Below are 22683 nucleotides of genomic sequence, written 5' to 3'. Positions count from 1 at the left end.
CCCCCCCCTCCCCTCTCTTCCCCCCCCCCTCCCCTCTCTTTCCCCTCCTCCCCTCTCTCCCCCCCTACCCCTTCTCCCCACCCCCCCTCCTCTCCACCCCCTCACCACCCCCCTCCCCTCGTTGTCAGAAACACAGACACTGACAGAGAGTGAGAGAGACACACAGACAGATAGAGAGATAGAGACACATGGGGGGGGTTGGGTGGGGGGGGGCCGTCCCAGCACGCTGTTGGAGGACTCCCGGTGCTGCAGTCGGTAAGTAGGAAATGTTTTATTTATTGATTTTTTTTTAAACATTTATTTTTTATTAATTTTTTGGTTGATTTATTGGTTGATTTATTGATGTATTTATCATTTATTATTGATGATGGCTCTTTATTTGTAAAACTGAAGTGTTTAATGTTTGTAAACTTCCCTTTAAACCCCGCCCCCCCCCCTCCATTCCGTACGCCTGATTTGTAACCTACGCCTGATTTTCTAAGTGTAGACAAGGTTTTTCTGACCGTACAAAAATCTACACTTACTCCAAACTAACTTAGAATGGAGTATGTTTTCACTGCCTAAACTTTCAAAACGGGCGTAAGTGGCCGGACACGCCCCCTTTTGAAAAAAAATCTGTTCCAAACTGAAACTGTTCCAACTGACTAGAACTGGAGCCAACTAAATGCCGAGAATTGCAATTTCTAAGATACTCCATTCTAAACCAGTTGCTCCAAAAAAACAGGAGCAACTCAGACCGAAACTTGGCTCCATTATTTTACAAGCGTGAAATATTGTATTTGTTTAAAGGGCTGTGCTTAACAAATAAATAATTTCACCAAACCAATTGCACTGATCACTTATTAATTGAATGGTACTGATAATATAGCCAGGGATGACTTGAGGCATGCCTACCAATGTACATCTACAAATGTGGTCCATTACAGATATGCTGTTCCATGTCTCTGTGTTGCCTTGAATTCACAACCTGCCAGATCTGAAATATTAGGGCAAGAAAGTGTTGAGTAAAGAAAAGAAAAAATATAAATTCTATATTTAAACAAAAATTTACAGTTGCTTTATAGTAGGTCTGTGTGAGTGGCCCTCAAACGAGTCACTGCACAACATTGTGACAATCGTCAATAGGTCAGTAATAGTCTATCAATATCTGTAAAACTTGTTTTGGAACATCAATTAAACTTAATTAGATTACAGTATTGAAATAATTACTGATTAATGTATATATTAAAATAAAGAAAGGAATTTCATACCAACATTCATATGCTAATATTACACACTAATTTCAAGGCCTATATTTCAGACTGATTCAAGTAAAAGTTCTCATGCTTAGTGTTACATAAAACAATTGCAAGTGTGTGGAGAGTTCAGGCCTGGTTTCAGTTTGAAATATCCTGTTTAAAATGAAAAATTCAATTTTGTTATGACCTGTCCAGTAATTAATTTGTGTTGAATGAATGCATTCTTTTGATTTGTGTGAAATGCACATCATTCTAATAGTTATTTAAAAATATTTTCAATTACAATAAAGTAACTTATCTATTCACCGCATTATTGCTCATGTATACTGTGTTCACATGAGTTTTTCTTCAGTTCTAGAGTTAGTGAGACAGAAGACCTTGGTGAAGCCCAAATTCCAGAACAATCTGTATCGGGAACAGGAACAGGACCAAGAGTGACTTTTAAAGTACAGGAAGCGGTAAGGGTCTTGTGGAGGTTCATAATCAGATGTGACACAAAAATGCAGCCTTTTATAGATGACTTTGAGCAATATTCAGCATGGGAGGGAACAATATGATGATTTGGGAGGAAAGTCCACAATAAAATAATCAAGATTCTAAATCAAGCAGGCTTGATGAAATGAATGGCCTTTCTCTGGATTTTGGTGTATTCTAGTAGAAAAATTGACTTTGGTTTTCTAGATGTTTTCAAGGAAACCAGGAAAAATGGACAGTGTGGCTTTTTTAGTTTGTCTCACCGTGGAAACTACTATCCTAAAAGATGAATATAATTTAACTGAAATTTTAAAGCTTTCCAGATTTTTTGTTTTTGTTACAGAAAGTAAAAGCTATTGTGGTTTGTGTTTAATTTATGTTTTTTTTTAAATATCAGGTGCCCATTTAAACTTGATTTGCACTAGTATAAGTAAAGAAATGTAAGTCAGATAATAACATATAACTGGAAACATTACTAAAATTTTAATGTTATTAATTTGATGGTTTAATTATCTGGGTTATGTACTGAAGGAGAAAGAAAATATGAACGCTCAGTGAAATGCATTTTGTTGCCATCCCAACAATAGAAAAATGATTGCCATCATGTCATTTGTTGGTGACACAATTTTTAAATGAAGTGCAGATGTAGAAAGCTTGACATGAAAGAAACAGCAGCACAATTAGCTGATAATTTGGTTTTGAAGGGTCTGGAATTAAATACTGCTCTACAGCAAGTTTAAACCAGTTTTAATGTTCTTCTGGAAACTGGATCAAGATTTTAATTTTGAACAGAAAAACCTTACATTAAATTATCGCAGTTAAACTTGAGCAATGCTATAGGAAGTGTTTGCATGGCATCACTCTGCGACTGACTCAGAGCAGCTTGAGTCTGAAACGCAGCAGTCTGAGAGTTGATGCCAGCAATCATTGACAGCATCACATCACGAAGGCCTTGCGTGGTTTGGGCCTGTGTTGCGATAGCTGCTGCCACGTCAACCATGGCAGGCGCTCTCCCCTCTGCGACTCCACTGTCGCTGGTTGAGTCCACATCCCTCTGTAAGTGGGTAAGGATGGGCTCATTGAACTGCTGAGAGGCAGGGGCAATGCTTGAGGCGGCCTCCCCCAACCTCAGGGCAAGTGCATCCATGCTCTGCGGGACCTTCTCCAATGCACCCATTGCCTCGCGGTGTATTTGCATGGACTCTCTGGACATAGCCTCCAGGTCCACGTCTGACTGTCTCTTAGCAGGACTGATGGGCCGACTCACACTCCGGGGAGATGGCCCCCAAGCTTCCCCTCGCTCTGGGTGCTGCTGCAGGCCACTGGAGTCAGGAGCCTCAGGCTCTTCAAAACCCAGGAATATTGGCTCTTACACTAAGGAGGGTCCCACACATGCATCACACTTTCCTCACCTTCCTCATCATCATCCCCGTCAGTCGAAGTGGACGGCTCACGGGCAGGCTACCGTGCTTCTGGCTCATCATCTGTAAGCACAAAACAACACAACTGTGGTTAGCAGCAGAGGAAAGGTCGGGGAGGGATTGGGCATTTATATGTAAAAGGGGACGCCGTTTGCTATCAAGGGTCAAGGATCTCACAGAAATGCCAAAGGGCATTCACATACCGTCACGGTCCACAGGGGGCTCTGCTTCGTCACCCGCTACCACACCAACTGGTGTGCCCATGGGGGCAGACTCTCGCTCCTCCACATCACTGAGCTCATGTATGTCAGGCTCCCCTCCACCGGTGCACTGCTGCTCTCTCCTGTTGTGAGTCAGTTTTGCCTGCACTAAGAAGCACAAGAAGGTGTGAGTGTGAGTGCAGCTCATCGTGTGCCGCATGTGCCTTTGCCGCACTTCTGCCGCGATCTCTTGCCGCTCCTCCGCCTCGACCATTTGCCGCACCTCCGCCACGATCCCCTGCTGCTCATCCCCCCCGACCTTCAGATGATCGGGGCGGAGGAGCGGTGGGCGATCGTGGCTGAAGTGTGGTGGGGGGTTGTGGCGAATGTTTGTTGCGGAGGTGCGGCGAGAGATCATGGCGGAGGTGCGGTAAATGAGGGTACGGGGCACAGAAGAGCCGAGGGCCCAGGGGCAGCATAGGCCAGCCCAAGCTATGATATGTGTGCACTCTAGGTCTGTGCAGCAGAGCAGGTCTCCAGTCGTCCTGGTTAACCCTTGTCACTGGATAACGGCCGAGCTCTGTCAAGCCTGTGTGATGGCTGATGTGCAATGGTCACCACACGCTAAAAAAAATCCACACACAGGCATCTTCCACCCCTGGAGTTCAGGACTGGAATATCGGGTCCTTCATTGAAACATTTGTGAACTCATCTCTTTTGGTGTGGAAGCAAGTCATCCTCTTTCGAGGGACCGCCTATGATGATGATGATAAAGACAAGACAAGTCTATTTATTCAAAACCTCTTCTATTTTATCAATAAAAAAATACTTGCCATAATATAAGCTACTGCTTTTGTAAGAACAACAATTTTATTACCTGTACCTTGAGTCAGATCTCCCTCGCTGCTTGGATGTTCTGGTTCTGCCATCAATAAATCTGGAACAGCTATAGTTGTAACTTTGGACCACTTGCGCTGTGGGATCCCAGGAAAACATGGTACTAGACTTTGATTAGTCTTCAAAATTAAATGTTGTTTTCCACTTCCATTGTTATTCCTCTTGTCCTTCTTCCATCAAAATCCTTTAATCTGCCATACCACACCATGAACGTTGTCCTGATGAAAGGAAAGTTTATTGATCTGTTCTTGGGCCTCCGCTGCTTTACAATAAGAGAACCAAGAGGTGCAAGTAAGTATATAGGGTCTGTTCATCCTTCAATATTTTTCCTCACGAGGAAGCATCTCGCCCAGTAACCTGACTCAAAAAATCAGAATTCATCATGTGGAACTCAGTAAATAAATCATACGGCTGCATGCCAACGCATAAACTTTATGCTCCTGCAGAAGTCTCCAGAAATTGCTTTTCAATCTTTGCAAAATATAAACCAAAAATGGCTCTTAGTTCCTAAGATATTTTTCAGATGTTTGTTATAGTGTACAACAGCTGTTAATACAATGCTTATTTGAAATAAAAATGTCAGCAAGCATTTAGTCTCAAGTATGAAGTCTCCTTGATATCTTTGAAAATAAACAACTACTTTGAACCATAGAACAGCTATGCAAGCCATTAATTATGTAATTGAATTGTAAACTAGAACTAAAGCAACATATATATAGAACTATGGAGCATTTCTATTTTCAGAATATTTCCTGAAGTTTGCACTTAATTTTGTTGAAAGGAGTTCTCAAAAGGTTAATGTAAGATTTCAAAAGTTAATTTGGTTAATTAATTTAGTAGTTGTATAGGTATGATTTTTGTCTTGCTCTTAAAGGGTAATACTCGCTTTTCTCCCTTTTGCACCAATTGCAAGTTGACAACTGGTTTCCAGGTCTCGTCCAATGTTGCTGTTGATTGCCTGCAAGAAAGAGCAGGTTGGCAATTACTCTGTTCCTGAAGACTCCCTGTCCACTATGTGTTCATTGCTCAGCACGTCCATGTTACAATAGATTTTAGATTAGCAATTTTGTACAGGACTGCAGTTGCAAACGCACATCCCACCATTCTGTCATGTTGGTGGTCTGACAATATGACCTAGTTTAAAAATTGGTTTGTTAAATATTGGCAATAGAAGTTTGGAATAATGGCGACTACATTTTAACAACTGGTAATCATTGGTTGAAGCCATACTTTATGATGAATACAGAGAAATCTTATTGAGAAATGTAGTTCTACAGTAGTATAACAAGCCTTGAAATCCTATTTTTGGAGTTAAACTTGACCACAATTAATTGTGCATAAAAATGATTTGAGACCAAAAACCATGAACATTTATCTTTTGGGACTTCACATTACTATATCTATCATTACAAGGGCTTCTGTTAATGTAACAGTTTTGTATTTGTATTATAGCCATGTAATGGGAGTGTTGCATACTGTAAATTGTTATCATATAATTAAATTTTCCTTTTTACTTCATTAAAGCTGAATGATACAGCTTTGGGCCTGACAAGGCAAGCCAGCACTCCAAAGGAAGGGTATTTTCAGGTACTGGTTAAAATCTGCTCAGCAATGAAATTAATCGCTTCATGGGGAAATCTTCTTGATATTCTATTGACTTTAAGCTATGCAAATTCAACTTCACAGAATTTATGTGATGTGATTGCTAATTTTTACATTGAATACACCAGGTTGTTTACTGTATAATCAACATGTACAGCAACACTAAACTGTTTTTGCATCACAACAGGTGATGCAAATGTAGTGCAGCAAGTTACCTAAAACATTTTGCAGTGTTTGTTAGAAAACCAGTCAAGTCCTTTAAAGGAGCATAATAATTAAAATATTGTTGCAAGGGATTCATTTGAACTGTACAAATGAGATTATGATTTTAATGGTATATTGACAGTATCATCGTATTCAAAAATAAAATGTATTCACATTCCATAAATGCTCCTGAACTTGCATGGCATTCACTCATGAACTAACCCATACCTTTTCTTTAATCTACAGGCAATTTTAATTAGCACTGAAATTGCTTCACTTAATCTTAATCTCTATCTCCATGATCTATATAGTGTGAAGGCAACATTTGTAACTGTTTTGTAATCAAAGTTGAGAACCATAAACACAATAACATTAGGCAAATTACTTAATCAAATGCTTTGCTTTCATTGTATAAAAAATGACATTTTTCATATTGTCTGAATGAACAGACAGATATTTAATGCTGCATTTCTAAACAAAGGCTATTTAGGGGCAATTTTAGCTTTCAGTTGGAATAAGAATGTAGTGTATAGCCTTTGTGGTAGTGGTGAGAATTTTGCAATTGGATGTGTCGGGGAGGGAAAAAATAAGCTGGGGAACCTGCTCCGATTGATCCTTGCTGGAAAGTGTGTGTATGTGTGAATGTTAGATGAGAATAGGAACTGGCACCGGCTTAGCTCTTTGTGGTCAGATAGTCTGCGAATGCATATGCTCACTTAATGAGTAGAAGAGTTGCCAATACCCATTGAATTGTTCCCCAGTACGAATAATCACCTTTAGAAGAGGAGGAGAGAAACTTTGTATTGATCATATTTCACCTTAAAAAATGTTAAACAATGATTCCCAGAAGTTTTAACTCCGTTCAGAGTACCTTCTTAGCATAATAAACAAAATGCTGTTGTTTTCCTTATTCTTTCAGCCTCCATTTACAGAAAGGATAATAACATCGCCATGGAGAGAAAGCATTTTTAACAAAATGCACTTTTAGTTCTTTTAGTCCTGTTGGTAGCACTGTTTTTGCTGTCAACACATTCTAGAAAATATTTCTTGTTCGGAATGTCTTTATTGACCATCAGTCAATCATAAACTTTTGAATAACAATCCCAGTTTATCCAGTCTCTCCACGTCTCTTTTAGACCTGGTACTATTCTAGTAAATCTCCTCTGTACCATCTCTAAGTGGCATTCTTCCTAAAGTGTGGTGCCCAGAATTGGCCACTTCACTCCAGCTGCGGGGCCGAGCCAGTGTTTTAAATATATCAAAAAAAGCAGTGGTCCCAACACCGACCTCAGGGGGACACCACGACACACTTCCTTTCAGCCTGAAAAACAACCATTTGCCACTACACTCTGCTTTCTGTCCCTTAACCAATTTCGTGTCTGCGCAGCCACTGCGTCTCTAATCCCATAGGCTTCAAATTTGCTAACAAGTCTATTATGTGGTACTTTATCGAATGCCATTTGAAAGTCAGTCTACACAATATCATCTGTACTGCCATCATCAACCCTCTTACTTATTTCATCAAAGACCTCAGTCAAGTTGGGCAAACATGATTTTCCTTTAACAGATCCATGCTGGCTTTCATTTATTAGCCCATATTTTTCCAAGTGCCAATTAATTTTGTCCCAGATTATTGTGTCAAAGTTTCCCCACCACCAACTTGGGCTGACTGATCTGTAGCTGCGGGATTTATATTGAAGGCGAATTGGGTCGAGATACAGAGGATTCCATTTAATATATGACAATTTCCAAGCTCTTAGGAGCAGTTAATATGCTTTCACAAAATCATTACTTGATTCGATAATTTATAACAGATAACAAGTGCTCTGACATTGCAAAGAGCATTAAGAGAGCCTGCAGTTCGTCAGCGCCACGCTGCCAGTTCTTGTACTACTTTAGTATATTTCTATTTGTATGTGGAGACTTAAAAAATGAGAATTATGTTACCGTCTGTTGGTTGAATGTGCAATATACAAAACTCCCTTCCAACCTTCCTTTCAATTCTTCCTCTGATCTGATGCTGCTTGAAACTACTTTTAGACACTCAGCACCATACTTTTGTCTTGTGCACTTGCTCTTAATGTTGCTTTTTCTGGTCAAAGAACTAAGGGATAGAAATTCAGTTTTTGTTGTTATTTGGTTTTTAACATCATGTTTGGGGAAAAAATAAGAATAAAAATGTTGCATTTTTTAAGGGGTAAAATTGGCACAAAAATACACCTGTTGATAAAAATCAGCATTGCACGAGGATTCGTGGTGGAAACCGCAATCTCGCCAACTTTAGCCTGAGGCCCATCAACGGCAAAAATACATGCCCTGGGAGAGGAGAAAACACAAAAATAAAAATTACAAAAATAAAAACATCAAAAATCAGAAAACATTTACAACACACTTAAGTAATAAATTGTTGGGAAAAAAATTAATAATAAAAACTTCAACTTACCTTTTTTGTAGGTCTTCCTACTTACCGATATTTCCGAGGCTGCAACGTCTGCTTTTCTCGTGTTGTTTTTTTCACCCGAATAAGGGTTCGCCGAACAACCAAATTTAAGCGTTGCGGTTTTATTTGGCATTGCATCTTGACAATCCACTTTTTGGAGATATTTCGAAACCGCCATTCTTAACCTTTGAGCAATTTTGTTACTTTTCTTTTAACGACAAAAAAAATCGCGTTAAAACGTGCGTTAGGCTGGCTCATTTCTAGCCCAAGAAGTGCAGTTGAGAATGAGTTATAAAAGCGAGATATAGATTACCTGACGCAGGATGACACTATAGTCTGAAGTTTTAGAAGTCAGATGCTTAAGTGATTTTCCTCACTAGTCATGTGATGTGACAATATCCAGTTTGTCCGCAGAATTGAACTTTTTCCCTTTTTTTTCTTTAACTGTTGTGCTTTGGAATGGAACTTTTTCCGATTCTGGCATCCACTATCAACATCAAGCACTTCAAAGAGTCTGATGCAGAATAAAGTTCTTTCTACTCTACCCCATCAATCTGCCATAGAAGAGCACTCTGGTGCACCATTGTTACATTTTTTAAATTAAAAACAGAAAATGCTGGAAATACTCAGCAGGTCCGGCAGCATCTGTGGAGAGAGAAACAAAGTTAACATTTCAGGTCGATGACCTTTCGTCAGAACTGGAAACCGGGTTGGGCGTAATATATTAGCATGGATAGAGGATTGGCTAACAAACAGAAAACAGAGAGTCGGTATAAATGGTTCATTCTCGGGTTGGCAATCAGTAACTAGTGGGGTGCCGCAGGGATCAGTGCTGGGACCCCAACTATTTACAATCTATATTAACGACTTGGAAAAAGGGACTGAGTGTAACGTAGCCAAGGTTGCTGACGATACAAAGATGGGAGGAAAAACAATGTATGAGGACGACACACAAAATCTGCAAAAAGGACATAGACAGGCTAAGTGAGTGGGCAAAAATTTGGCAAATGGAGTATAATGTTGGAAAATGTGAGGTCATGCACTTTGGCAGAAAAAAATCAAAGAGCAAGTTATTACTTAAATGGAGAAAGATTGTAAAGTGCTGCAGTACAGCGGGACCTGGGGGTACTTGTGCATGAAACACAAACGGTTAGAATGCAGGTACAGCAAGTGAACAGGAAGGCCAAAGGGAATGGAGTAGGGGGGAGGCCATCTTAGACTGGGTGTTGTGTAATGAGAGAGGATTAATTAGCAATCTCATTGTGCGAGGCCCCTTGGGGAAGAGTGACCATAATATGGTGGAATTCTGCATTAGGATGGAGAATGAAACAGTTAATTCAGAGACCATGGTCCAGAACTTAAAGAAGGCGAACTTTGAAAGTATGAGGCGTGAATTGGCTAGGATAGATTGGCGAATGATACTTAAGGGGTTGACTGTGGATGGGCAATGGCAGACATTTAGAGACCGCATGGATGAATTACAACAATTGTACATTCCTGTCTGGCGTAAAAATAAAAAAGGGAAGGTGGCTCAACCGTGGCTATCAAGGGAAATCAGGGATAGTATTAAAGCCAAGGAAGTGGCATACAAATTGGCCAGAAATAGCAGCGAACCTGGGGACTGGGAGAAATTTAGAACTCAGCAGAGGAGGACAACGGGTTTGATTAGGGCAGGGAAAATGGAGTACGAGAAGAAGCTTGCAGGGAACATTAAGACGGATTGCAAAGGTTTCTATAGATATGTAAAGAGAAAAAGGTTAGTAAAGACAAACGTAGGTCCCCTGCAGTCAGAATCAGGGGAAGTCATAACGGGGAACAAAGAAATGGCGGACCAATTGAACAAGTACCTTGGTTCGGTTTTCACTAAGGACGACACAAACAACCTTCCGGATATAAAAGGGGTCAGAGGGTCTAGTAAGGAGGAGGAACTGAGGGAAATCCTTATTAGTCGGGAAATTGTGTTGGGGAAATTGATGGGATTGAAGGCCGATAAATCCCCAGGGCCTGACGGACTGCATCCCAGAGTACTTAAGGAGGTGGCCTTGGAAATAGCACTTTATAGACTTTCTTACTTGACGTTGAGTTCAACAATTTCAGATCATAACCACTGCTCCCATTCTGTCAGACAGCAACTGTTGGTAATGATTCTGCTATTGCTATTTACTCCTCTAGACCCATTTTTTGTTTCTATATTTGTCCCATTACTATCCCCATTAGCCTTGCACCATCATCCCTTTTTTATTTAATCTCTCCTGCCTTCCACCTTTTAACAGACCTTCCCTTTTGTTCTTTCCTCCCCTCCTCCCTTTCTCTGCCTCTGTATTTGCTTAAAAACTGTCACATCTCGAACATTTTCCAGTTCCGATGAAAGATCATCGACTTGAAACATTAACTTTGTTTCTCTCTCCACAGATGCTGCCTGACCTGCTGAGTATTTCCAGCGTTTTATGTTTTTATTTCCAATTTCCAGCATCTGCAGTATTTTGCTTTTACATTTTTAGTTTCCACTGTCATGACCATAATTCAGTTAGATTCAAGTTGCTTATGGATAAGGACAAGAATCGGCCTGGAATAAAAGTTCCAAATTGGGGAAAAGCTAATTTTGCTAAGTTAAGGAGTGATTTGGCCATGGTGGACTGGAAACAGCTACTTGTGGGTAAATCAGTGTCGGAACAATGGGAAGCATTTAAGTAGGAGATCCGGAAGGCTCAGGCCAAACATGTGCCCTTAAAGAAAAAGGCTGGGAACAATAATTCTAGAGCCCTTGGATGTCAAGGGACTTGCAAGGGAGGATTAAGAAAAAAAGAGTCACTTATGTCATATATCAACGGCTAAATACTATAGTATCTTTAGAGGAATATAGAAAGTTAAGAGGCAAAATTGAAAACTATATTAGGAATGCTAAGAGAGAACACGAGAAATTCTTGGCCAGTGTAAGGGGAAAGTCGGACGGCTTTGCCCCCTACGAGTGGGCCCCCTGATATAGAGGGTCGACGCTCGCCCCAACCCGCGTAATAGCTCCCGGAGTTAGCAGACAGAGACGAATGGCAAGGTATAACGATCTTTTATTACGAACGTCCGGGAACACCTCTCATCACAGCCGTCTGTGAGTGGAGATGCTCCCCGAACAGCACAATCATACAACTTTTGTACATTTCAAAAACCCCTCCGTTCCCTGGTAAAGACCTCCCTACATCTCTAATTGGACTACCTTATCAGTGCTACTTCTCTAATTGGACTACCTTATTAGTGCTACTTTGGATTGACAGGCCAAGACCCTCGTGACCACCTTAGGCCGTGACTAGAATGACTTCATTCGGTCAGAATTTGTTAATTCTCCTTGATGCCCGTGAGTCTGCCTCAAGCCTCTTCGCAAGGTCTTATCAGTGTCTGTTTAGGTTCTCACATCGTATCCTGTCGGAATATTGAGTTAATAACTTCTGGAGCCTTGGTACTGGAATGTACAAGGCCAAAGAGAGGCCTTTTACTTCCTTATGGGTCGCTGCAGGGACCAGTACTTTAACCCTTCTCCCGCTGGTACCCCTAATGCTAAATTTCTCTTACACCAGTAAAATTAAGGAGAACCCTAAGATGTTCTATAAATATATTAAGAATAAGAGGGTAACTAAAGAAAGGGAAGGGCCTATTAGAAACCATGAAGGTAATCTTTGTGTGGAGGTGGAAGATATTGGGAGGGTTCTTAACGAATACTTGGCATCTGTTTTCACAAAGGAAAAGGGCAATGCAGATACTGCTATCGAGGAGGAGTGTGATATTCTGGATGAAATAAATATAGTGGGAGAGGAAGTATTAAAGGGTTTAGCAGCTTTGAAAGTAGATAAGTCCCAGGCTGGGATGAAATGCATCCCAGGCTGTTGAGCGAAGTAAAAGAGGCCTTGACCATCATTTTCCAGTCCTCTTTGGATCTGGGCATGGTGCTGGAGGATTGGAGGACTGCTCATGTAGTCCCCTTGTTTAAGAAGGGAAAAAGGGATAGGCTGAGTAATTACAGGCCTGTCAGCCTAACCTCAGTGTTGAGAAAATAATTGGAAAAAATCCTGAAAGGCAAGGATTAATTAGGGACAGTCAGCACGGATTTGTTAAGGGAAGATCGTGTCTGACTAACCTGATTGAATTTTTTGAGGAGTTAACTAAGAGGGTTGATGAGGGTAGTGCGTACGATGTAGTATATATGGACTTTAGCAAAGCTTTTGATAAGGTCCCACATCGTAGACTGGCCATGAAGGTTAAAGCCCATGGGATACAGGGCAAAGTGTCAAGTTGGATCCAAAATTGGCTTGGAGTAGGAAGCAAAGGGTAATGATTGATGGATATTTTTGAGACTGGAAGGATGTTTCCAGTGGGGTTCCGTAGGGCTTAGTACTGGGACCCTTGCTTTTTGTGGTATATATTAACGATTTAGATTTGAATATAGGGAGTATAATTAAGAAGTTTGCAGACGACACTAAAATTGGCAGTGTGGTTGATAATGAAGAGGAAAGTCATGGGCTGCAGGAGGATATCAATCCACTGGTCAGGTGGGCAGAGCAGTGGCAAATGGAATTTAATTCAGAGAAGTGTAAGGTCTTTGGGAAGTGTACGCACTTTGGGAGGGCTAATAAGGAAAAGATATACACATTAAGCTTTAGGCCACTTAATAATGTAGATGAACAAAGGGACCTTGGAGTGCTTGTCCACAGATCCCTGAAAGTAGCAGGCCAGGTGGTTAAGAAGGCATACGGAATGCTTAACTTTATTGGCCGAGGCATAGAATGTCAGAGCAGGGAGGTTATGCTTAAATTGTATAATACTTTGGTTAGGCCACAGCTGGAGTATTGCGTGCAATTCTGGTCGCCGTATTATAGGAAGGACGTGATTGCACGAGAGAGGGTGCAGAGGAGATTTACTATGATGCTGCCTGGAATGGAGAATCTTAGTTATGAGGACAGATTGAATAGGTTGGGTTTGTTCTCATTGGAACAGAGGAGGTTGAGAGGAGAGCTCATTGAGGTGTACAAAATATTGAGGGGCCTGGATATAGTGGATAGTAAGATTCTGTTTCCATTGGTGGAGGGGTCTATTACGAGGGGGCATAGTTTTAAGGTGGTTGGTGGAAGGTTTAGAGGGGATTTGAGGGGGGGCTTCTTTACGCAGTGGGTTATGGGGATCTGGAACTTGCTGCCTGGAAGAGTGGTGGATGCAGAAACCCTCACCACTTTTAAGAGATGGTTGGATGGGCACTTAAAGTGCAGTAACCTGCAGGGTTATGGACCGAGAGCTGGTAATTGGGATTAGACTGGATGACCTTTTGTTGGACGGGGCAGATATAATGGTAAATACTGCAGGGAATAGAATACGGCCAGGGTGATCTGGACTAGTTTCGATCGCTTGGATGGGTCGGAGAGGAATTTTCCCAGATTTTTTCTCCCTAATTTGGCCTGGGTTTTTATCTGGTTTTTGCCTCTCCCAGGAGATCACATGGCTCCGGTTGGGTTGGAGTGTAGAATGTTTTAGTATAAGGGGTGTCGCAGTTGTGGTGAGTCAGATTGGTTGGGCTGGGTGCTCTTTGCCTTTCTGTCATTGTTCATAGGTTTATATGTAACCTTTAGGGCTGCTCCAAGGGTCGTGTGGCTCTTTGTCGGCCGGCGCGGACACATTGGGCTGGTATGGACTCCTTCTGCACTGCTAATTTCTATGTTTCTATGTGGCTTTTGAGTGAGATTTTCATTTAGTGAGGAATGATGAACCGTTTTGTGATGTAGGCTAGTGCCAAAGAGGACCTGCATTGAGGCTGCCCAACTTCATTTCACACGAAACTCTTACAGACAGAGAACTTATTTCAAAGAATAAGGAAGGCCATACTCATGCTAAGCAATGTAACATTTTATACCTCACTGAAAGAAATAACTTGAGCAGCAAGCTTTTATAAGCTGAAGTGTCAGGTCAGTAAACAAGTTTCACGAGAAGTGTTGCTTAAACTGGCTGCAAAATGTGGTATAGTTAATTGTCCACCAAAAAGGATTGACTAATGGGACCAAAGCAAAATACTGCGGATGTTGGAAATCTGAAATAAAAACACAAATTGCTGGAAATACTCATCAGGTCATGCAACATCTATGGAGAGAAAGAGAGTTAATGTTTTAGGTTGAAAGCCCTTCGTCAGAATGGGGAAAAGTTAGAGATGTAACAGATTTTTAAACAAGTGTAGGAGTAGGGAAAGCGGGGAAGAGAGGAAAGAACAAAAGGGAAGGTCTGTGATAGGGTGGAAAGCAAAAGAGATTGAGACAAAAGGGATGATGGTACAAGGCAAAAGGAGATGGTAATGGGGCAAGTTAAGAAACAAAAGATAAAGTCTAGATGAGATGGAAATGGTAGAATCATCAACAGCTGTCATGGGCGGTGGGAACAAAATAGGGACAGAGGTTATGGTCTGAAATTGTTGAAATCTATGTTGAGTCCAGAAGGCTGTAAAATGCCTAATCGAAAGATGAGGTGCTGTTCGTCGAACTTACTTTGCGCTTCGTGGAACAGTGCAAGAGGCCGAGGATGGAGAGATCAGAGCATGAGTGGAGCGGAGAATTAAAATGACAGGCGACCAGAAGCTTGAGGTCATGCTTATGAACTGAACGGAGGTGTTACGCAAAACAGTCACCCAATCTGCATTTGGTTCCCCAATGTAGAGGAGACCACATTGTGAGCAGTGAATGCAGTATACTAAATTGGAAGAAGTACAAATAACTCGCTGTTTCACCTGAAAGGAGTGTTTGGTGCAAGAGCAAGAAACGACACCAATAGTCATTAATGTAAAGGAAAAAGAGGTGAGGGAGGGGACCTGAGTAGGACTGAAACAAAGAATGTTCTGCATATCCCATGAAAAGGCAGGCATAGCTAAGATCCATGCGGGTTCCCATAGCAACACCCTTAATTTGGAGTAAGTGAGTGGAGTCAGAGGAGAACTTCTTCAATGTGAGAACAAGTTCAGCCAGACAGAGGAGGTGGTGGATTGGGACTGATTGGGCCTCTGTTCAAGGAAGAAGCGGAGCGCCCTCAGGTTGTCCTGCTGGGGGACGGAGGTGCAGAGGGATTGGACGTCCATCGTCAAAAGGAGATGGTTGGGACCAGGAAGTTGGAAACTGTTAAAATGGCAGAGAGCATCTGAAGAGTCGCAGATGTAGATGGGAAGAGACTGGACAAGGGAAGAGAAAATAGAGTCGAAATAGGAAGAGCTAAGTTCCGTGGGGCAAAAACAGGCCTGAAACGATGGATCTACCAGGGAGTCTTGTTTGTGGATCTTGAGAAGGAGGTAGAAGTGGCCTGCGCGTGGGGTTGGGGAACTATGAGGTTTGCAGCCGTGGAGGCAAGATCTCCAGAGGAGATGAAGTCAGTGACAGTCTTGGAAATTATGGCTTGATGTTTGGTAGTGGGGCCATGGTCCAGGGGGAGCGAAGGAGTCCAGAGAGTTGGCGTTCAGCCTCTGCAAGGTAGAGGTTGATTCGCCAAACAACGACAGTGCCACCCTTGTCACAGGTTTAATGACAATGTTGGTATTGGATCTGAGAGAACGGAGTGCTGCAAGTTCAGAGGGAGGTAGGTTGAAGTGAGTGAGGGAGTGGAGAAATTGAGACAGCCAATGTCACGCCGGCAGTTCGCAATGAAAAGATCTAGAGGAGGGTAAGAGGCCAGAGGGAGGGGTTCAGGTAGAATGAGAATTCTGAAAGCGGGAGAAAGCTATGCGGGGCGGGGGGGGAATACTCCTGGCCAAAGAAGTGGGCACTGAGACGAAGGCGACGGAAAAAGAGCTCCGTGTCATGCCGAGCTCGAAATTCAGTCTAATGAGACATTTGTGACAATAACTTTGCTAAAGGACTTAAACTTCCATTATCTCTATGGAGGTATTTAGGTTGGCAGTAGATTGGCCTGCATTGGATTTCTTCTACACTCTGTTACAGACTTTAGAAAATGTCTCTGTTGGTAAAGATATCAAATGTTTCATTGATCATTCCATATTACAAAAACCCTTCTGTCTGCTCAAATAAAGCGTAGCTGGTGATTGGGTTCTAATGCAAACTAACACTAGAAATTATTAGTGCATGCAACATAAATAAAAGTAATTATGAACTTTTCAATTTTTTTTATGACATCAGTTCCCTGAGGAGACAGAATTGGATCTGTTATCCGTCACCGTTGATAGTCCATCTCATTTCTCACCCATCAGTGAGCGTTCAGTGTTTAATTCACCCAACATCCCACGTGATTTTGAACAAAGACTTACCTTCCAGCTTGATGGCGCAAGACGAGAAGACAGTTTGTCATCTTCCAGTGAAGAGTCTGACCGGGATGAAGATTATGATAAAGAAAAAATACAATACATCAGGAGGACACCGTAAGCACCCTTTGTCTTATTTACTCAAAGTATCAAGTAATTGATTCCAGATCGATTGAGAAGAAAGTTAAAAACATTAAGCTAAACAGTAGAATTTCATGTGTGCTACTCATTAGAACAGATGTATTTTTTTTCTCTTTTGCAGTTTATTTACAACAGTTGCATTTAATCCAAAGGTTAGGAATAATGCATTATCTATCGTACTAATCTGCTGATTTAAATGTTGAAACTAGCAATGGATTTGTACTGTAAACTTTGTTCAATTTTATTTGGCACAATAAGAGAGCAGTCAGAGAAGAGGTGAAAACTGAGAATGAACACAAAATAGTAAATATTCTAAATGATGTCTTAAACTCGTATTCACAAGGAAAGACACAAGAAATACCCTTTGCAAACAGAGATAACTATATCAATAAAAGAAAATAAAGACTTGCATTTATATAGTGCCTTTCATAGCCTCAGGACATCCCAAAGCACTTTACAGCCAATTAAGTACTTTTGAAGTGTAGCCACTATTGTAATATGGCAGCCAATTTGCACACAGCAAGCTTCCACCAACGGCAGTGTGATAATGACCAGATAATCTTTTTTTAATGTTGATTGAGGGATATTAGCCAGGATATTTTGAAATTTGAACTTTGAAATTAATGTCAGCTGTGCATTTAACCAGTGGTTGCTATTTTTGCATAATTATGTGTGGGGGATTGTGGGAATTACAGCACTCAATGGGATCCATAACAAAGAGGAAATTGGGAGAAAAAAACACTGCAGCTCCTGGAGTGCCTCATGGTGTCTTAGCACATGCCTAGTGCTAAATAAACAGCTGACGTGCATAGTAGAGAAAGGTTTTCTCTCTGCGCTATTAGAAACAAAATCTTAACCACATTCTTCATAAACTGAATTAAGGTTTTGTTACATGTAACTCATGTAGTGAATCTGCTGATAATGGAAATGCCATAATTTCCATAAGTCAATTTGGTTATAGTTCCTCTCTGTCCTTTTAGACCAATTGACATTATTTAATCCCAACCCATTAAGAGTTTATTTTCTGTGAATGCTCAGTTGTGGCTTGCTGAGTCTTGGGAGATTCATCACAGTTAGATATCATGAAATGGCCTTTCTCTATCAAATATGCAGAGACAGATTTGATAAGCTTCACTAAATTCAGATCTGACAGAACTTTGTCAAGGAAATACGAAGAGAGGAAGTCCAAAAATTGATGGCTGTTCATTTTCAGTTGCCTCTGAAACTCCACTCATTTCAAGTTTACCTTGGGTGGTAGCATGAACAAAGTGAAGTCTTAGCTACAGAGCTGATGTTGAAAGTTTAATGAGATGGAAGACTTTTCTATTTCTAATTTACAGTAGTGACTTGGATTCAGAAAAACGATACGAAGTGGTCAAATTTTTACATGACACCAAACTGAGGGGAGAGGCATCTGAGGAAGCAGTGCAGAAATTACAGTTATATAAAGTATATAAGTGGGCAAAATAATTGCTGATAAAACTTTGTTTACAAACGTAAAGTGCTGTACATAGGAAGAAGAAAAGCCACTCATACTCCACAAGTGTTGTTGAAATTGTCATGGATGAAGCCCAAAGACATTTACAATGCTCAGTAGACTTGATGGGCATCATGTCTGAACATAAGAACGTAAGAAATAGGAGCAAGAATAGGTCATACGGCCCCTCGTGCCTGCTCCGCCATTCAATAAGATCATGGCTGATCTGACCATGGACTCAGCTCCACTTCCCTGCCTGCTCCCCATAACCCCTTATCCACTTATCATTTAAGAAACTGTCTATTTCTGTCTTAGACTTATTCAATGTCCCAGCTTCCACAACTCTGAGGCAGCGAATTCCACAGATTTACAACCCTCAAAAGAAATTTCTCCTCATCTCAGTTTTAAATGGGCAGCTCCTTATTCTAAGATCATGCCCTCTAGTTCTAGTCTCCCCCATCAGTGGAAACATCCTCTCTGCATCCACCTTGTCAAGCCCCCACATAACATCCTCTCTGCATCCACCTTGTCAAGCCCCCACATAATCTCATACGTTTCGATAAGATCACCTCTCATTCTTCTAAATTTCAATGAGTAGAGGCCCAACCTACTCCAACCTTTCCTCATAAATCAACCCCCTCATCTCTGGAATCAACCTCGTGAACCTTCTCTGAACTGCCTCCAAAGCAAGTATATGCATTCGAAAATATGGAAACCAAAACTGCACGCAGTATTCCAGGTGTGGCCTCACCAATACCCTGTACAACTGTAGCAAGACTTCCCTGCTTTTATACTCCATCCCCTTTGAAATAAAGGCCAAGATTCCATTGGCCTTCCTGATCACTTGCTGTATCTGCATCTTTTGTGTTTCATGCACAAGCACCCCCACGTCCCGCTGTACTACAGCACTTTGCAATCTTTCTCCATTTAAATAATAACTTGCTCTTGGATTTTTTTTTCTGCCAAAGTGCATGACCTCATACTTTGCAACATTATACTCCATCTGCCAAATTTTGTCCCACTCACTTAGCCTGTCTGTGTCCTTTTGCAATCAATAGAATCAATAAAAGGTTGAATTACTGTGCCACAGCAATAGAACATACAAGTCCATGGTTGTTGTGATCAACTTGTATAGTGCTCCGGTCAGACTGCACTTGGAGTACTTGATCCAATTTTGGGCATCAGAACACAAGGGAAAAGAAATATTCATGTATTAAAGGCAGTGTAGAGAAGACAATGAGGCTGATATCTAACATAGAGGTCTAACTTATCAGGAAAGATTGGAGAAGCTTGGGCTTTTCATCCTGGAAAAGAAGGATCTGAGAAATGATCATCTAGCAGAGTATACAATAGTTAAGGGAATGGAGTGGGTAGATCTGGAATATTACCTTAAATTAAATTAAGAGTAGGACAAAGGGACACAGTTTCAAACTAATCAAAGATAAATTTAGGATTGAAATTGGGAAATTCTTCTTCACACAATGAGAGATCAACATCTGGAATGGGTTTCCAGGAACAGTGGTAGAGGCAAGCACCCTGGAATCATTTGGATGCTAAAGTAGGAATTTAGGATCTCTGGATGGCTTAATTAAGATGGACCCAATGGCTTGCTCTTCCGTAATTATCTTGTGATATGCCACCCATGGGTAGACTTCTGAATTTCAGAACCACCAATTTGGAACTGGCTTTTAGACTCAACAATTTTGAAACTGAAACACACAGCAAAAGTAAAACAGCTGTTGTCAGGATGATTGGTTGAAACCCTTTGGGTAGTCAAGTAATTTCAGCATCAACAACTATTTGCTTTTATTTGCACCTTTTAATGTCGAAAAGCTTAAGAGGAGAAAAGGAGTGCTGTTGAACCTGTGCAGGAGAGTTAGGTGGGGTGACCAAAATCACAATGAAAGAAATGTATTTTGAGAGAATTTTTAACGGGAAGTTGAAGGTTTGGGGAGATCGTTCTGAAGAATAGGAATGAGGCAACTGAAGGCTATGTCCCCGGAAGTGAAGCAGAAGAAGGGGAGATGCACAGGAGGCCAAAGTCAGAGAACTGCCAGATGTGGGGAGGAGATGTGGTACTGGAGAAATACTTGGAGGGATATGAGAACAAGAATTTTAATTTTGAACCGTCAGGAGATGGAGTGCCAATATAGGTCAGAAAGGACGGGGTGATAGATAGCTACGGCTTAGTGCAAGATGGGATATGGGTCATGGGGTTTTGGGCAATTTGGAGTTTCTGGCGGGTGAGAGGCTGGCTAGGAGGATGAATCCATGAATCTGGATTTTGATGGCAGTGGGGATGTTGCAGAGGTGGAAGTCTTGGTAGCAGATAAGATGCAATTTGAAGTTTGGCTCTGGGTCAAACAAAATGCCGTGGTTATGTGTTTTCTACTTTCATCCTGGTTGATGGCACAGGTGATGGTTTCAGTCTTCCTGAGTTGTAGGAATTTCTGACTCATGCACCATTTAATGTCAGACATGTGATTTAATATCATGGAAATGATCATGAGCTCAAGGGTAATGGTATAAAGTGGTAGAGCTAGGTGTTGTCATTATACATATGATAACTTGACTCTGATGATACCACCAAGGCGCACCATATAGAAGCAGGGCTAAGGGTGAACATACCCAACGCTTATCTTCTCTGCTTCTCTTGGCATTCTGTGAAGGGCCCATTGAGTCACTCATCGCTGCCTCCTTCCAAGCAGAAACCTCAAATGCCCAAAGAAATGGAGGGTGAAAATCCAGATTATTTATAGCAACACATCTTGAAGCAATACTGTAAAACTCCTAGAAAATATTCCTAATGCTGCTATTGCAAAATTTTGAAACTCTGTTTTAATATCTTATCAGTTATGTAAACTACTCAGTCGATAAGAGAAGAAAAAGTAAATAACTTATTGAGATAAGTATGCATCCCCTTGAAACTATTTTGAATCCACAGAGGATTAAGTGGAACCACTCTGCAAATGTGGAGTTTTTTTGCACACTCATTTGCATTTCCACTTCAATTTTTCTTCAATATGAACAATAGCATGGGGAGGGGAATATGTCTGACAGATAAGGGCGATTGGTTCTAAGTTCACTGCCAAGTTACACTGACATGTTTGCAAATTTTATACTAATTTGAAACTATGCTTTGAGGCTGGCAACCATTCAAAAAGCACAAATTGTCAGAACACACTTAATTTCATACTTCTAATTTGAACTAATTTTAGCTTTAATCCAACCATTTATAATCATGGCAAATATGCATAACTGTTGAACCCTTGTAGATAAATTAATTGCAGATAAATTGCGTAAGTAAAGAATTAAATTTAAATCTCTGACATTATAGTCACATTTCCTTTTCAAAATGCCTAGCCAGGGGAAAAAAATTGAAAGAAAATGAGTTATTGAAAGTTAGTATTTTTATGTGTTGAGTTTCTGAGATTATATTGACTGTTCGGCAGGCATAACATGCGTAAAAAGTCTCCTGGCTTTGCTGCAGTCCAACAACTTTTTACTGACCGATGGCCGTCAGCATCAATGAGCAGAAATTCCTTAAGCGCTGCAACAGAAAGGAACATTGATTTTGAGCTGGATGTTAGAGTTGAAATTGAGAGTGGAAAATGTGTACTGCATCCAACGACACAGCAGCCGCAGCAAGCAGAACATGATGAACTCAACATAAAAAGGTGAGAAGATCCTCCATTACTCTGCTTGTTTTTGTGTGTCAATACTTCGATTACATAAATATAATGGGGCAGACATTCCGCCCTCCCTGGTCCGTACTGAATGTGTACGGACCCGGGAAGGCATCGCAAAAGGTGTTTTTCAGCGCACAATGCGCATGCGCTGAAAACCGACTTTTCCAATCTGTCGAGCTCGAGCTTGACAGATCTTCTGTATCTCGGCAGTCAGGACATTTGCATGGGCAAGATTGCGGTATTTACCCATATCTTGCCCAGCAAATAGCCTAAAACTCTTTCGTCTGATAAAAGCAGGCGCATAGCTTACTTTTACAGGCGTAAGAGTTTTAAACCACATTTGAAACATAAAAAATAAAATTAAAATAATACTTTATTTTTTTAAACCCTACCCATTACGTTAAATATATTTTAAAGCATAATTTTTAATCAGAAAAATATATATTAATAAATAACTTTAATTTAAATTAATGTTAAATATGTAGTGTATTTTTTCTCTTTTTATTCATGTTTTGTGTGTTGGGGGTTTCTCATTCATAATAATGGGAACTCCAACTTACGAAGTTCCCATTATTATGAATGAGAACTTACTTTACCTGATTGGCTGCCCAGAGCCATGTGACTGCAGCTCCAG

At 40.9% G+C, this 22683-nt stretch overlaps 1 protein-coding gene across 1 annotated transcript; it reads left to right on the top strand.

Moving 5' to 3' along the window:
* Positions 1-1590: 1590 nt before the first annotated feature.
* On the top strand, positions 1591-22037 carry LOC139245909 (bridge-like lipid transfer protein family member 1; the record flags this gene model as incomplete). The annotated part of the gene is made up of 4 exons (XM_070871354.1): positions 1591-1696; positions 5755-5817; positions 16621-16859; positions 21813-22037. Coding segments are annotated over 4 exons (633 nt in total), but the record flags the coding sequence as incomplete, so codon positions are not given.
* Between the last annotated feature and the right edge of the window lie 646 nt (positions 22038-22683).

This window comes from Pristiophorus japonicus, unplaced genomic scaffold (genome assembly GCF_044704955.1).
Source record: "Pristiophorus japonicus isolate sPriJap1 unplaced genomic scaffold, sPriJap1.hap1 HAP1_SCAFFOLD_2457, whole genome shotgun sequence".
NCBI lineage: Eukaryota > Metazoa > Chordata > Chondrichthyes > Pristiophoridae > Pristiophorus > Pristiophorus japonicus.
This window is presented reverse-complemented; position numbering and strand designations above follow the sequence as displayed.